The sequence below is a fragment of the Grampus griseus genome, assembly GCF_964374135.1.
Source record: "Grampus griseus genome assembly, chromosome: 3".
NCBI classification, from domain to species: Eukaryota; Metazoa; Chordata; class Mammalia; order Artiodactyla; family Delphinidae; genus Grampus; species Grampus griseus.
Genome location: NC_139019.1, coordinates 171,967,954 through 171,984,001, shown reverse-complemented (window position 1 = coordinate 171,984,001; position 16,048 = coordinate 171,967,954). Strand labels below are relative to the sequence as shown.

At 63.6% G+C, this 16,048-nt stretch overlaps 1 protein-coding gene across 1 annotated transcript; it reads left to right on the top strand.

The window, feature by feature from the left end:
- Window positions 1-1,795: 1,795 nt before the first annotated feature.
- On the top strand, window positions 1,796-15,537 carry EFNA2 (ephrin A2; the record flags this gene model as incomplete). Its single annotated transcript, XM_082651292.1, has 4 exons — window positions 1,796-1,938; window positions 12,317-12,630; window positions 14,691-14,756; window positions 15,416-15,537. 4 exons carry the CDS (start codon window positions 1,796-1,798, stop codon window positions 15,535-15,537), a joined length of 645 nt encoding a protein of 214 aa, XP_082507418.1.
- Between the last annotated feature and the right edge of the window lie 511 nt (window positions 15,538-16,048).

Genomic DNA, 16,048 nt, shown 5'->3' with positions numbered 1-16,048 from the left:
ACCCTGGGCCAGTTCTGGTCCTCCCTCGGCCTCCCGGGCCTGCCCCACCCACCACCTGGGGGCAGGTTCCCACCCTCCTCTGTAGAGCCACCTCAGCCAGCCCTGGGACTTCAGACTTGGGCACCTGCAGTCAATGCACAAGACCCAGAAGCCAGAACACCCCAAACAGATGGGCAGAGCTCTCTGGAGGGCAGAGAACAGAGAACCTTGGGGGTGGGGGTTGGGGGGGGTGACTGAAGTACAGGGAGGACGATGGGCCTTGAAGGAGGAACCAGAATTTTACAGGAAGAGCAGGGAAGGCCTCCCAGGCACGGTGCAGCCCAAGCAAAGAGGGGTGAGTGCCGGTAGGAGAGCGGGAAGCTCAGGGCACGTGTGGAACGTGGCCACAGCACATGGAAAATCTGTAGCTGGGGCGGGTGCATTTGCCATCCCCGCCTGGCTGGGGCGAAACTTAGTTTGCCGGTCTCTGGCCTCTCAAGGTTCTTGCGAGGAGTTTGGATAATCCCTCACATGGGGACCTTCCAGCTCTTGGCTCCCAGACCCTGCGCCAGGCCTGGGAGAGTGAAACAAAGCCAGAGAAGTGCAATCTGGCTGGGCACCTCTGGCACTTTCCTGCCAGCACTTGGTGACAGCACACCTCCACAAACTCAAAGTCTGGTGAGGGAGACTATGGCATGAATGAGGACAGAATTGAAGGACAGTCTCCCAGTTCCACAGTCAGCAATTTGCCCCCTTCCTCCGGGAGTGGTCACTGAGTGCCCCGAACCCATCAGGCACTCTAGCCCTTTGCTGAAGCTGCACCCTCCGCCTGACGCCTTTCCTATCTTCCACCCTGGTCAGACACCCGTGCTCCCACCTGCTGTTGGCCTGGACCCAACTCTGGGCTGCGGGGAGTATTGGGCACCTACTATGCCTGGCACCCTTAGGGGCTGAGGTCAGGATTCCTATTTTGTTTCCTAGATGAACAAACAGAGACTCAAGGAGGAGAAGTGACTGCCCTGCGGTCCCCCTGGGTGGCAGCAGTGGACACTGGCTTTGGACTTTGGTCAGCCTGACTGTAAAACTCTTCACCAGGCTGGGCGGGGTGGTACGGCATTGGCTGGGCCTGGTTTAGGATTTTGGGGTCTGGGTTTGAATGAGGGAGGGGAGATGGGGGTGAGCAATCTCTGTGTCTTCTGCTTCTGGCTCCAGGCCAGGCTCTGGAGACCCGCTTGGTGGCTTGAATGGAGGTGATCGAGAGCAACTCAGCGACCCCGGCCTGGTCTCGTGATGACAGGGGCAGATGCAGGGCCCCGCAGAGTTGGGGTGGCCGGGGGGCTGGAGGGGGCAGGACCCCGGGGGTGCAGGCAGCCCGACGGCGGCGGGGGACGCGTCCCGGAAAGTCGGGGCGGGGCGGGGGGTGGAGAGGTAGGGGCGCGGCGGGGGCTGGAGCCCCCCTCCCAGCCCCCGCGCGGCTGGGGCACGGCAGGAGGGGGCGCCCGCGGCCCTCCCGGCGCTCGGGCGGGACAAAGGCCGGAGTCCCGGCCCCTCCCCGGCGGTGCGGCGGCGACGGCCCGCGCTCTCAGAGTCCTAGCGGCCGGGCCGGCGCCCGGGGCGACCCCGGCGCCCCGCCCGCCGCCGCCTGACTTCTCCGGCGCCCGAGGTCGCGCGCGCTCAGGCGGGGGCGGCTGGGGATCTCCAAGCGCCGGCGCTCCCTCCTCCCGCCCGCCCCGCGCCCGCCCGCTCGGCGGCGGCGGAGGAGGCGGAGACGGCTGGCAGGCGGCGGCCAGGCGAGCGCGGCGGCCGGACCGGGGCCATGGCGCCCGCGCAGCGCCCGCTGCTGCCGCTGCTGCTGCTGCTGCTGCCGCTGCCGCCGCCGCCGCCCTTCGCGCGCGCCGAGGACGCCGCCCGCGCCAACTCGGACCGCTACGCCGTCTACTGGAACCGCAGCAACCCCAGGTGAGCGTGGCCGCGGGCGGGGATCTCGGGCGCCGGGAGACTCCGGACGCCCCCATCCCAGCCTGGTCTCCCGCCCCGGGCTCGGGGCGACCCTGCGCGCTGCCCCCGGAGTGGGGGCGCCCGCTTCCCACGGGCGCCCCCAGGGAGTTCCGGCCCCCAGAGTTTGGGGGACTCGCGCTCCGTGTGCATCTACCCCCAGGGCGCCCCGCCGCCTGCAGATTTGGGCGCCCTGCGTGCCCCGGCGCGCCGCCGGCCCTGGAGTTTGGGGATCCCCTCTGGCACCCTCAGATGCAGTGCGGCCCTGAGTTCCCTCCCCGGACTTGGGGCACCGCATCTTCTGCCTCTCCAGGGACCCCCGCTGGCTTTAGAGTTGGTGGGGATTCCCGGGAACCTTGTCACTGAGCCGCGCCCGGAGATGGGGGACCGTGGCCCCTCGGGGGAGAGGTCCAGGAGTGCGTTCTGCCGGCGGGTCCCCAGATGAACTTGGGGAAGTTAGAATGTCCCTCCCTACGGCCCGGCGTCCACATTCGCTGCAGGGGGTCCCTGACTCCTGCTTTGCAGGGACAGAGAGACTGAGGCACCAAGGGGGTTGGGGGTCTGTCCCGGGAGTCCTGACCAGGTGGCGTCCTCTCCTGTCCTGGCGCTGGTGGGGAAACTGAGGCACAGAGGGGCCGAGCGGCTGGCTCAAGGTCACGGCCAGGGGAGCAGAGCTGGGGCAGGGACCCAGGTGGCCTTGTGCCCAGCCTGTCACGCCCGCCTGCCTGCAGTCCTCCTCGGTGTCAGGCACTGAGTGCCATCTGGGGGGCAGCAGAAGCCCTTGTTTGTCGAGTGAGAAAAGTTTGCTGGTGACTGACCACATCCTGGACAGCTGCAGACGCCTCGGGCCACCCAGGATCTGGGAGGCTGGAGCGGGCCGGGGATCCGTGGGAGATGGGGCTTCGGGGTCCTGCTGCTCCCGGTCAGCCCCACGGTCGGGGTCACGGTCACATCGAGGCCAGCCGGGCTGCACTTGGGGGCAGAGCCGCTGGCCTCCCGGCCCCATGACCCTCTGCTACCAGTCACCTTCTCTTGGTTTTCAAGCGCCAGCCGCACCGCCTTCCACAGCCCACCGTCCCCTCAGTGTCCCCCACCGTTCTCCATCCTCCGCTGGAAAGTTGCATAAAGGGCCATATTTGAGGCAGGCCTGGGACCAGGGCAGTCAGCGTCCTGGGTGGGGGCAGGGAGCGCGCCCAGACACCCCCGTCCGTTGCCTGGCTGTGGGGTTGGGCCCCGGGGCCGAGGGCAGAGACCCCGGGCCTAGGAGGGTTGGCCGGGCCATCATGGAGCTGGTCCCCCATGCGGCCCGCCCCACTGGTCACATGTGGGTTTGATTAAGGCTCTTCCTTGCGGCCGAGCAGGGAGCCCAGCGGGCAGCACTTCCCCGGCCCAAGTTTTTGGTTTCAGCTCCGGAATCTCCGTCCCGGCATGGCCTGTCCTTTGTTCTAGCAAACGCCAGACACGCGAGGAGCCTCGAACGGGGACAGAAAGGGGTCGTTGGGGCTGCCTGCTGCCCCACCTGCCACTGGGCCGCAGGCAGGATCTCGGCCGGGAAGGAGGTAGCCCCTGGGGCTGGGCTCCGGCCGGCCACTCGGCCGCCTCCTGTTGCTGACCTGATAGCCCCGCTCCGAGCAGCCGTCCGAGGGGACGGCCTTGCTGTCCAGAGCAGACCCTGGCTGTCAGGGCCTTCCTCTCCTACCTCTCCTCCCCCTTCTCTGCCTGGGGCATCCTTGGTGGGAGATGACCTCCCCGACCTCTTGCGATGGGGTCTGGGGCCCTGGGGAGCCACTTGACCAAGAAGCCCGGTTGGGTCCAGAATTGGGGCTCCATCCATCGCTGAGGTTCAGGGGCTCTTCCAAAGGGGGCCTTGGAGGCCCGGGGGCCCCTCAGGAGGTTTCGTGTTCAGGGGTGTCTGGACTGGAATCTGCGTCCAGTGACAGGGTATGTGTCAGTCACAGGAGGAGGGGTGCTGTCCGGCCTTGGGGTCCGAGGGCACCCGGAATGGAGATTTCCTGAGGGCGCCCAGTCCCGGGGGCAGCTGCCAGGGTCGGGGGGTACGGGGAGAGGTGTGGAGTCACTGAACGGGCCCCACGCAGGAGGCAGTCCCGCGGGCAGAGACGGGCCTGTGCGGGGAGAGACAAGGATAGGGTCGAAACAGAGAGACTGGTGGTGGCGGCAGGCGGAGGTGACGGGGAACGCAGGGACGGGGGCCGTGCCGGAGACAGGGGTGCACACAAAAGGCACCGTGGGGACGGGGACGGAGCCAGGGCTGGGCGGGCTCGGGTGGTGGGCGATCAGGCAGCCAGCAGAGGAGTGGGGGTGGGAGGGGATGAGTGCGCTCAGGTGGGGGGCCGCCAGGCCCAGGTGACGCCGCAGTGAGGCCGGCCACCCTCGCCCGGCCGGGCCTGGTACCCGCGCCGAGGTAATGCGTATGTGGCTATGTCTCCCCAGTTGCGTTCTCCTGCTGTGCCGTGTATTTCCTGCACACGTGAGGCTGGCGGACGTTGCCAGGGAGCCCTGCACCCACCTCCGCCGCAGCCAAAGGGTGGAGCCCAGTCCAGCCACCTGGCCCCGGCACCCCGACCAGCCGCTGTCCAGCCGTCTCTCCGGCCGGCCCCTGCCTGGGCCGGGCACTCCCGGGCTGGCTGCCGGGTGTCTCTGGACCTGTCTGCGGCCCGGGTGGGACTGGGCCGGGGGTCCTGGCTGGCTGCTCACGGGCCGAGCGTGGGGCTACGGGTGCATCTGTGTACGTGGGGGACCCGGGGGCACCCAGGAGTCTCTTTGGGCTGCAGGGTGTGTCTGCATGTGTCACTGCGTGTAGCTGCGTGTTCTTGCCCATGATTTTCGGGGGTCCTGGGGCCCTGGGAGGTGCAGAACTGTGTGTGTGGAGCACATGCGTCACCCTGCCACACAGACGCTCGTGTGCCTACGTGTGCACAGCGACCCTGGCCCTGGACGTTTGCACGCGCCCACGTGAGTGTGCCTGGAGTACACACGTGTGCGGGGTGCATGCATGTTTGCAGCAGTGTGTCTGGGTGTGGAATGTACGTGGTGTCTGAGGTGCGTGTGTATATCCGTGTGTGCAGATTGGCACCTGGGGAGCAGGTGCATCTGTATGTGGGATGCATGCATGTCTTTAGAGTGTCTGCGTGTGCGGCCCGGCTCTGGCTGTCCCGGGGGCTCCGGTGAGGGGGCAGACACTCCACACCAGTGGGGACACAGCTTGCCCTCCCTGCCCACCCGGCCACTCCTCCCCCGCCCCCTCCTCCAGCCCGGTGGGTTCCTGCTGGGGGGACGCGGCCAGGTCCCATGGGCACTGTGCCGTCCTCGGTGCAGAGGGGCCATCGAGGTTCAGAGCTGGCACCGGCAGGACACCCGCCGTCCCCGGGGCCCCCACCTGGTTGGGGGCCTGTAGCCCGGGTGGACCCAGCGGTGCGGACCCGGGTGGAGGCTCTGATTGCCCTCGGGTGTGGACAGCAGCCACGTTCCCCTCTCAAACGACCGGGTGGGAAGATGGCGACTGGGGCAGCATCTTCCCCATGGCGGGGAATGTCAGGCACCCTGTCCTTGCCAGCCTCGCCCAGGCCTCTGGGGAACCGGCTTTGAAGAGGGAGATGCCATATTTTGCCGCATGAGGCTTTTTTGTTTCCTTTGGAAGAGGCTCGACCAGCCGGCTTGTGGGGTGGGGTGGGGGGTGGCTTGGAGACTGAGAATCCATGGGTCTGGGGGGCCGTGGGGGGCCGGGGCTCGGACTCGGGGATCCGGGAAGCCCGGCTGTGCCCTCGGGTGGGCAGCTTGGCTGCTCGGAGCCCCCGCGCCTCCTCCAGGAAGTGGGCCGGTGGGTTGTGGATGGCAGCTCTGCGGATGGCAGCAGGGCGCGGTGTGGACGGGCGAGGCATGGGCGTGACCCCAGGGAATCAGAGGCCCCTGAGGGGGAGAGGAAACCGACGCAGCCCCTGTGGGCAAGTGGGGGAGCCTGGGGGACCAGGCCCTCACATCTGCAGCAGTCGCGATGTTAGGGGGGAACCGCAGTGCGGGGCTGGGGGTTGGTTCTGAGATGCCCCCACCCTGTGGGGGGCCTGGGCGCTGAAGCTGGGGTCCACAGGCTCCCTGTCCCCAGCCCTGGTCCCTCCCTGCAGTGGGCCTCTCCCCTCCCCAGGCTGCTCAGTTTGCAGAGGAAGGACCCGAGGCTGGGGACCAGCTCAGGACGCAGGGCGGTGCGGGGGGGCCCTCCAGCCTGCCTGGGAGCTGGGCCGGGGAAGGGGCGGCCGTCTCTGACCTCGGGACCCTCCAGCAGACGTCCCGTGAAGTTCACGGGTCCCTCGAGGTCATGGGTTCAAAGGTGGTTTTCCTCGGGATGGCAGGTGCGTGAACGGGGCTCTGGAAGACAGGCCTCTTGCAGGGCCGCCGGCTGGTTCTGCCGCTCCCGAGCTGGGCCTGCTGGGGGGTCCCGCCTCTCAGCAGCTTTACTCCGGGACACCCCCCTTCCCCTTTTTTCCTCCTCAGGACCTGGCACTCAGCCAGCCTTGCCCCCCCAAGGTGCTGCTTTGGGGAAATTGTCTCTTTGGAAGATGGGTCCAGAGGGGGCTTGGCTGCGTCCCCCACCTAGTGGGCCATGCGGGGAAGGGGCAGAGCCGCCTTTGTGGCTGCCCCGTGGCAGACGCGCAGCTGAAGGCTGGGAGCACAGAAGCCAGAGTCCGAGCTCTGCTCCGGCCGGCCCTGGGGGGGGGGGGTGCCTGTCCCCACACCCCCTCCCACGCAGGGACCCTGGCTTCGAGGGGCTCGTTCCACCGCCTGGGCCACGTTGCCCCTCGCCCGCCCCAACCCAGCCATGCACCCCCTAATCTGCCCACCCTGTGGGTCGGGCTCCCCCTTAGGCCTCCGTTTCATGGACCCAGAGAAAGTGACTCATCTGTGGTCATGAGGAAGCCGGGTCCAGTGGGGTGACCCCCTCCAAGAGGCAGCCACGTCTGGGGCTGGCCGAGGGGCATCAGGGACACCGTGCACACCGGGGGGCAGAGGAGGGTGGGGTGACCGAGGCAGGTGTGCCCCATGGACCGTGCACCTGGGCCTCCTCCTGCCTCAGACCAAGGCCTGAGGGGTGGGGTGGCCCTGAGGCCCTCACCCTACTTTTCCCGCCCACCCAGCCCCATTTGTTTACCTCTTGCTTCAGCTCTGGGGCCCGTGCCTCAGTTTACCCATCCACACACAAGGCCATAATCGTCCTTTCTCAGCTGATCCTGCACCACCTTGGGGCCCTAATTTTCTGGGAGGTCCTCCCCACGTCCCGCCAGCAGGAGGAAGGAGGCCAGGCCTTGGATGGGGGACATGTCTTTTGGCCCCTAGAAAAGCTGGGGGAGGACACTGAGGCCGCAGGGGTCTTGCTGGGGGTGGCAGGCGGGGATGGGCGAGCTCGGCCCACGCTGGGCCTTGGGGCTGTTTGCTGGGATCTTTGTTGGCAGGTCTGAGCGCCTTTAGTAGGAGCTGTGCATGGACTCAGACCAGGGAGATAGAGGCAGAGCCACAGAGAGTGAGGGGGACACAGACTCCCCTGCCCGCCTTGCCTGTGCCTCAGTTTCCAGTCTGGGAAGGTGGCACAGCACCCCACCCCCATTTTGGGTGAGACCCCTAATTAGTGGCTTTTGCTATTAGCATCTAATGACTTGACAGTCGCCCGACTGGAGCTGATTAGCTGCGGGCTGGGTGTTGCTGGGGAAGGGGTGGTGGGTGGGTCGGTGGCGGGTAAGGGTCATCTGGGCTTTGGGGGGGGCTGCCTGCAGGGTGGACGTTGGCAGGGGGCCAGCAGGGTGAGCAGCTGGGGGTGAAGGTGTGGTGGGGCGGGGGCGGGGAGCCCTCTGTCTGGGAACCATCCCAAGTCAGTCATTAACCCCTTAGTGAGAATTTCTATCTCTATCTGCCGCTCGCTCTCGCTCTAGTGGAGCATTTGCATATCAGGCTTCGGTGCTAAGGGAGGAAATGAAGGCTTTGTCTTGCTCTCACCAGGCTCCGTCTGGGGTGGGGGCCCACTCCCCTGCATAAGCGTCACCCTGAGCAGGGGCGAGGCGCCAGTTTGGAACGGGAATGCCAACGCAGCAAGGCCGCCACTATTTTAGAGCAGGAAAGGGAGAAGAATGGTCCATTTAGGCGGCCAGAGCTCAGGTGTGTGTGGCTGTAGGCGTCTCCTGGGGACCCGCCTGTCTGGGGTCCTCACGCCCCCACCTGGGGGCAGCTTTCTGCTCCCCATGACTCTAGCACCTCAAAGACCTCGAGTCTTTGGCCTTTGTTTGATTAGCAAACATATATCGAGCACCACGGTATACAGGGCCTGTGCGGGCTACAGGGAAAAGGGCGGAGAAGGAGGCCAACCCCCAGGATCCAAGGAAGGCAGACAATGGGCTGCTTAAAGGTATAAATATGATGATGTCCAAACGAGATGAGTTGGGAAAAGTAGGGAAAAATGTGCCAGGCAGAGGGAACAGCATGTGCAAAGGCCCTGGGGTGGGGGCTTCCCTGGTGGCGCAGTGGTTAGGAGTCCGCCTGCCAATGCAGGGGACCCGGGTTCGAGCCCTGGTCCGGGAAGATCCCACATGCTGTGGAGCAGCTAAGCCCGTGCTCCGCAACTACTGAGCCTGCACTCTAGAGCCTGCGAGCCATAACTACTGAGCCCAGGCACCACAACTACTGAAGCCCGCGCGCCTAGAGCCCGTGCTCTGCGACTGCAACAAGAGAAGCCCACGCATGGCAACAAAGAGTAGCCCCCGCCCGCCACAACTAGAGAAAGCCCGTGCACAGCAACGAAGACCCAACGCAGCCGGAAAGAAAAGGCCCTGGGGTGGGACCAGGGGCAGCCCGGAGGCTGGTGTGCCTGGAAGGGAGTGAGCTGGGGGAGCCAGAGGGCGATGAGGTTGGGGATGGATGGGGACCACACGGGGCCTCGTGGGCCTGGGAGAACTATGGATTTTGTTGTGTGTGTGGGGAGCCAATGGAGGGCTTTGAGACAGTGGGTCACGGGGTCTGATGTACACTCAGAAAAGTGAGCCCTGGATTTTGGGAGGCCAGGAGTCTGGCCGCCCTAGTGGGGCCCAGGCGTCCAGCCTCTGAGGCAGCAAAGCAGCTTCAGTCTCTGATGTTCTTCAGAAAGTGAGCTGGGGGGACCTGATGGTGCAGGTGTCACGGGGGGAGGGAGGCAAGCCTGATGGGACAGGCAGGAGGAAAGGGGAGCCCACCTTCTGGAGTCTGTTCTCTCCAGAAAGACCATGCGTGGAGTCACGTTCCCTTTCAGGTTGAGTATACACCCCTCCGCATCGTGCCAGGGACAAGAGGGAACGCTGAGGGCTGGAGGGCAGGACCAGGACTCCCCCTACGGCCCGTGGTTCCGCGTCACAGCCTCCCCTGCGGGGCCCACCTGGGTGAGGCTGGGTCCCTGGGCGGCTGCCGGGCCACAGCTGCCATCGATCGGCTGATCAATGGGGCTTTCAGTGGGGCCGGCAAGGGGCGAAAATGACTTTTCAAAAAGCCTGGAGCAGCTTCTGCATCGATTGTGCCCAAGGGGCCGGAGGACGGGCCGGTCAATGAGACGCCCGTGCCTGGCCAGCCGTGGAGCTGCCTGAGGGACGGGCAGGGTCCCAGCCCGACCCAGGGCCGCCCCGCATGCATCTATGTAGTGCCTGCTGTGTACAGAGCTGGAGTTCTCCCATCAGCCTCGAGGACCATCCCCACGGCACAGAGTTGGAATCTGAGGCTTTGAGAAGAGGAGCTGAGAACCCAGCTGGGTTCCAACCTGTGACTGAACCACATTTGAGGTTCCTCGGCTCCCAACTGACCCCCGAGACCAGACACATTTATTCTGCAAACGCCTTCTCACCTCTGCGAGAAGGGGTGGCCTCCCCGTCCCTGGACGAACCCAGTGGAGCAGGGAAGGGGCTGGAGGTGAATCCACTGCCCCTGCTCCCCATGCTGAAATTCTGCGGCCCTTGACCTCAGCCACAGATGTGAATCATCATGCTGGGTCCCTGCTGACGGCGGGGGAGACTCAGGCACCGTGAGCTGGTCCCCTGTCTCCGTCATTCCAGTTCTGAGTTCCCAGGACCCCTTGCCCCCACCTGGCACAGTCTCACGGGTGGCGGGGGGCCAGCCGATGCCATCTGATAATCCAGCCCCCCTCAGGTGCCAGCACCCGGCATGGAGGCTGCCTGGCTCCCTCCCATGGGCCGGGGTGGCTGGCATGGCGGGCACGGAGGCAGCGGCGTGGCTGGGATCCTAGCAGCCCTCCCTGCCTCCGACCCACACTGGGCCTCAGTTTACTGGCCGATACAGGGAGTAGAGGAGGCTGGGGGAGCCCGCCCCCCAACCCTCTGATGCTCAGGCCTTTTATGTGCTAATAAGCCCCTCTCGGGAGGCCCCCTTGTCCCCCCTCGATCCAGGCCACGTTTACATGACAGGGGCCTGGGGCACCACGTCCATGAGGTCTAGGGGCTCCTGGCGCTGTAGCCCGAGGCAGTGATGGAAGGGGAGCTGCTGGTCCCTCGCTCAGCTGACCTCTATCCTTGACAGATGAGCCTGGGTCAGGGGCCTCCCCCCAGAGAAAGGGGTGCAGGCTGCATGATGGTGTGGGGAGACCTCCAGAGCAAAGCCTGGGAGGCAGGGCTTGGGGGTGGAGGTGTCAGGGGTGGGGAAGCTGGTGGGGTGACCAGGAAGTTGGAGGCTCTGGAGGAAGAAGGAAGGATGTCACACAGGATGGAAGGGGTGGAACTGGGGGTCTTGAACCCAGGGCACCCCTGAGTTGGACTGAGCGAGGGAGGGCCTGAGCATCCTTTATGCCAAACCCTGCCCCCTCTGGGGAAACTGAGGCTAGAGGAGGGTCAGAGCTTGCCCCAGAGAGGCTGGGAACACTTGGCCTATGTCCCACACTGCCCTCGGCCTTCTTTTTTTTTTCGGTACGCGGGACTCTCACTGTTGTGGCCTCTCCTGTTGCGGGGCACAGGCTCCGGACGCGCAGGCTCTCACGGGCCCAGGCGCTCTGCAGCATGTGGGATCTTCCTGGACCGGGGCACGTACCTGTGTCTCCTGCATCGTCAGGCGGACTCTCAACCACTGCGCCACCAGGGAAGCCCCCTTTTTTTTTTTTAAACATCTTTATTGGAGTATAATTGCTTTACAATGGCGTGTTAGTTTCTGCTTTATAACAAAGTGAAAAAGCTATACATATACATATATCCCCATATCCCCTCCCTCTTGCGTCTCCCTCCTACCTTCCCTATCCCACCCCTCTAGGTGGTCACAAAGCACCGAGCTGATCTCCCTGTGCTATGCAGCCGCTTCCCACTAGCTATCTGTTTTACATTTGGTAGTGTATATAAGTCCATGCCACTCTCTCACTTCGTCCCAGGTTACCCTTCCCCCTCCCTGTGTCCTCAAGTCCATTCTCTATGTCTGCGTTTTTATTCCTGTCCTGGCCCTAGGTTATTCAGAACCATTTTTTTTTTTTTTTAGATTCCATATATATGTGTTAGCATACGGTATTTATTTTTCTCTTTCTGACTTATTTCACTCTGTATGACAGACTCCCGGTCCATCCACCTCACTACAAATAACTCAATTTCATTGTTTTTTATGGCTGAGTAATATTGAAACCTTTCTAGTAACGAACTATAGAAATGATTCCTGAAAGTATAGTCTTGCCCTCGGCCTTCTTGGCAGGCAAATCTGCAAAGGAAAGCTGAGGAGGCTGCATCTGGGGATGGCGTGGGGGGCTGCCTGGAGGAGGGGGCATCGATGTCAAGTAGTAAGGTTTTTGGAGAGGGGCTTCCTGGTGGGGGGGCGGACATCTTGTGCCAGGCCTGTTGCGGCTGAGGGGCCCAGATGTGGATTCTGCAGCGGGTGGAGAGACTGGGGGGGGCTCCGAGTCACGTGGCGCCTGCTCGTTTGCATGTGGTTACCCAGAATGCCTGGCGGCAGCCCCTCTTCCCCAGCACCCACCTCGTGGGCTCAGCGCTAGTCCCAGTCTCAAGGAGCCTGCTGTGGCCTTGGTGGGGCAGGGTTGTGCCAGGCAGGGGGCCGTGGGCTCGGACCCTGGCACCTGTCTGTGGGTAGGGTGCCCGCCCATCGGTCCCCGAACCCCTCCCCCTTCCCCATCTCTGACCTACCCCTTTCTACCTGCACTGACCCGTCCCCACCCGCCTTCGTGCTTCCTGTCCCCTACCCCGTCTCCTCCCACGCGCTGACCGCTGACCCCTCTCCATTTACCCCATCCCTGACCCTCCCCTTCTCCCTTGCACTGATCCATCATCCGCATCTCGGGCCCCGCCCCTACCCCCGCGCTGACCGCCGGCCCCGCCCCCAGGTTCCACGCGGGCGCGGCGGACGACGGCGGCGGCTACACGGTGGAGGTGAGCATCAACGACTACCTGGACATCTACTGCCCGCACTACGGGGCGCCACTGCCGCCGGCCGAGCGCATGGAGCACTACGTGCTGTACATGGTCAACGGCGAGGGCCACGCCTCCTGCGACCACCGGCAGCGCGGCTTCAAGCGCTGGGAGTGTAACCGGCCCGCGGCGCCCGGGGGGCCGCTCAAGTTCTCGGAGAAGTTCCAGCTCTTCACGCCCTTCTCGCTGGGCTTCGAGTTCCGCCCGGGCCATGAGTACTACTACATCTGTGAGTGGGGGCGGGGCAGGGGCGCGGGGGGTGGGGGGCCCTCCTCCGCGCTGGCCTCTGTCTCCGGGCGGACGCTCCGGTGGTCTCGCCCTCCTCCCCGCAAGCCCCCCTGTGACCTCGGCCTCTGGATAAGCCTCTGGGCCTCTGGACTGGGACCATGTGGTCAGCCTGTCCCACACTGAGACCAGGGGTGCCATTCCCCCCATTGCAGGAGGTGGGAAACTGAGGCCTGTGGAATCTTGAGGGAGGGGGTGAGGGCGACCAACCCTGGACATGGCAGGGGTCTCCCGGGCCCACCCCCCCATCTCCCAGCGGCCCACCCGCGCCCAGATTCCCCGAGGAGCTTTTCACTGTCGGCTGGTGGCGGCCTTGGGACACTGCGCATGCGTGCCCCGCTGTGAGCCTTGCGGGGGGGGCCGGCTAGGCTGCCCCCACCTGTCCTGGGCATCAGGGGTTCCCAAGGGGCCCCTTTTTCCTTCCCATCAAGTGCCAAAGGCAGGGTCTGGGGAGGCGGCAGAGTCGGGGCTGGGTTCAAGTTCCCGTTCAGTGGGGCCTTGGCAGACTGTAGTCTGAGAACCTAAACCAGGAACACTGGGGTCCAGGCATCGCCCCTGCCGAGAGGGGGTATCAGGGAGCCCACCTTGGCATCGGACTCATGCCTCTCCCGAGGCAGTGAGACTTCAACGGATTGTGGGGTCCCATTTCTCAGCGTCCTGGGGGCTGATGGGGAGCAGGTGGGAAGGGGGGTCTGCCCCCGGGGCTTTGGAGAGGAACCCAGCGCCTCACCACCCCGGTTCCTGCTGAGTCAAATTAAACTCTACAAGGCTCCCATTTCCTTCTTTCTCTGCTCTATTTGGATTTTTTCTTTTTAATTCAGGGAAGAAGGGGGTGGGGGAGGGGAAGAAGGTGCTTAAATTAAGTCTCCGTAATATAAGAAAAATTACATTTTTCTTTCCGAGACGGGAGTTTCATAAAGATAATTATTGTAATTATTCGTCCTATCTCTGTGATGAATGTTACTTTTATTACGTGCTTTTTATCTTCATCTCCCAGCACGAGGGGCTTCTGGGGGGCGGGCAGAGGTGATGGCCGCAGAGAGGACCGGCCGAGAGCACAGGCGGGGGCAGGCCCAGCCGCAGCCGTGTGGGTGCCCGTGCCTGTTCACGTGTGTGAGCCCCGCCATCCGCAGGGCCTCAGGCCTCCCTCCCTGCCCCTGTCCTGGTCCCTGAGCTCCTCCCTCCTGACTCATGGCTGATGCTCTGGTACCTCCCCCGCCCGCCAAGTGGGCCAAGAAGCTGGGAGCCCTATGGTGGAATTTTAGGTGTGAGGACCCAATGCACTTCGGCCTGCACATGACTCGGCGGTGTGGGTCGCTCTCCAGGTGAGGCCGGAAGCTGCCTCCTTCCCAGGGGTAACTGGGTTTCCGGCGTCACCCAGATGGAAAGAATGATTTCCAAAGCAACTTCCATGGGCCAGATGAGGTCCACATAGGGGGTGACTTGCCGACAGGCACCCTGAGAGCAGGGCTTTGATCCCTGGTCAATCATTTGGTTACACTGATTTTTTTTTTTGGCTGTTTGATTTTTGTTTTGTTTTGTTTTTGGCCGTGCTGCACGGCATGCGGGATCTTAGTTCCCCGACCAAGGATGGAAACCGTGCCCCTGGCAGTGAAAGCTCAGAGTCCTAACCACTGGACCGCCAGGGAATTCCCTTTTTTTGCTGATTGGAAACACACCTATTTTTATTCATCACCTTTGAACTTTGCCCTGTGATGCCCTGGGGTGAGATGGAGCCCTGTGGTGACATTGACACCTCACCTGACCCCCGTCTCTGGGGTTAGGATTCAGCAAAGTGAGAGGTAGGGGAAGAGTGCAAGAGGACTTCTGGGAAATCATGGGCATTGTGTCTGGGGCTTTGATGTATGATAAGGAGTTTTATGGGTGGATTCCCCAACCTGGGGTCAGGGTTGGGTTACGGGCGTAGGGAAGGGCATACAGCCCCAAGAGGTCTCAGGCACCAAGAGCCTCCTGCCCTACTAACCCCCAACCCCTCTCTTCCAGCTGCCACGCCCCCCAATGCTGTGGACCGACCCTGCCTGCGGCTGAAGGTTTACGTGCGACCGACCAGTAAGTTCTTGGTGGGGGTTCATGTAGGGTCCTTAACTCACAGAACCCAGTGAGTCATCAGCGGAGTTAGGAGGCGGTCATGGCATAGCCTGGGGAGTCCCACAACCTCAGCGATGGCTGGGACAGGCCCTGCCTGAGCCTCTGTTTTTCCATCTGCAAATGGGGCCATTTCAGACCTTCAAGAATGAGGGTTGAAGTCCATGGCTGGGCTTCACTGAGGCCGAAGCCCCCTTCACCCAGTGAGCGGGTATCACGGAAGTTCTCTGAGATGGACCAACGGGTTTGTGTTCTGAGCTCCTGAAACATAGGGAAGGGGGGTCCTGCAGCCTCGCCACTTCGCCTGGAGCCTTCTGTTTGCCATGCTCTGCATTGGAGGCACAGCCTCCGCCGAGGTGGACAGAGATCTCTGTGCCCTTGGAGGTGCAGTGACATGGAGATTTTTTTTTTTTTTGGCTGCTCAGTGCATATGGGATCTTAGCTCCCTGACCAAGGGTGGAACCCGTGCCCCCTGCATTGGGAGTGTGGAGTCTTAACCACTGGACCGCCAGGGAAGTCCCGTAATGGAGATGTTTAACAATGTCAGGTCGTGGTGAGGTCTAGGAAGCAGGGTGGGGGGTGGGAGGCCTGCCACTGACCCCCCTGTCTCCCTGTCCCCCCAGATGAGACCCTGTATGAGGCCCCCGAGCCCATCTTCACCAGCAATAACTCATGCAGCGGCCTGCGCAGCTGCCAGCTCTTCCTCAGCACCGTCCCCGTGCTGTGGACCCTCCTGGGCTCCTAGTGCCCAATGGGACGTTGGCCCCGCCCTGATGGCCCGCCTCCGAGACCAAATAGAGACGCCGCTTCTCCCACGACTGGTGCTGCTTCGCCGGGCAGGGGGCCGTCCACCCGCCCCAGGGCTGGAGGGGGGTGAGGGCAGCCGAGGTCCCCCCACCCCGTGCCAGAGGGGCCGGGTGTCTGCTCAGCTGGCCATGCTGTCTTGTCCGGGGGACCTGCTGAACCCTGGGATCTCTTGGTGACGTTGGTTTCTGTTTTTGCTTTTTAAGTGTATTTTTCATGGTTGCATCAGAAAGACTTGAGCTTTTAATTTAATTTATTCCTTGCTGTCATCTGTGACTTTGGGAAGGAAACAGAATAGACAGACGGGGCAGGGGTCCCTGGCCCCCTTGAGGGGAGGGGGATTGGGGCACCCCTGGCCTGGTCACTCCATTTATTGGGTCCTGGGTGGAGGCAACCGTGGAATGGAACCCCAGGTGCCATGGGACAGGCTGGCCTGAGGCAGAAGGGGTGGG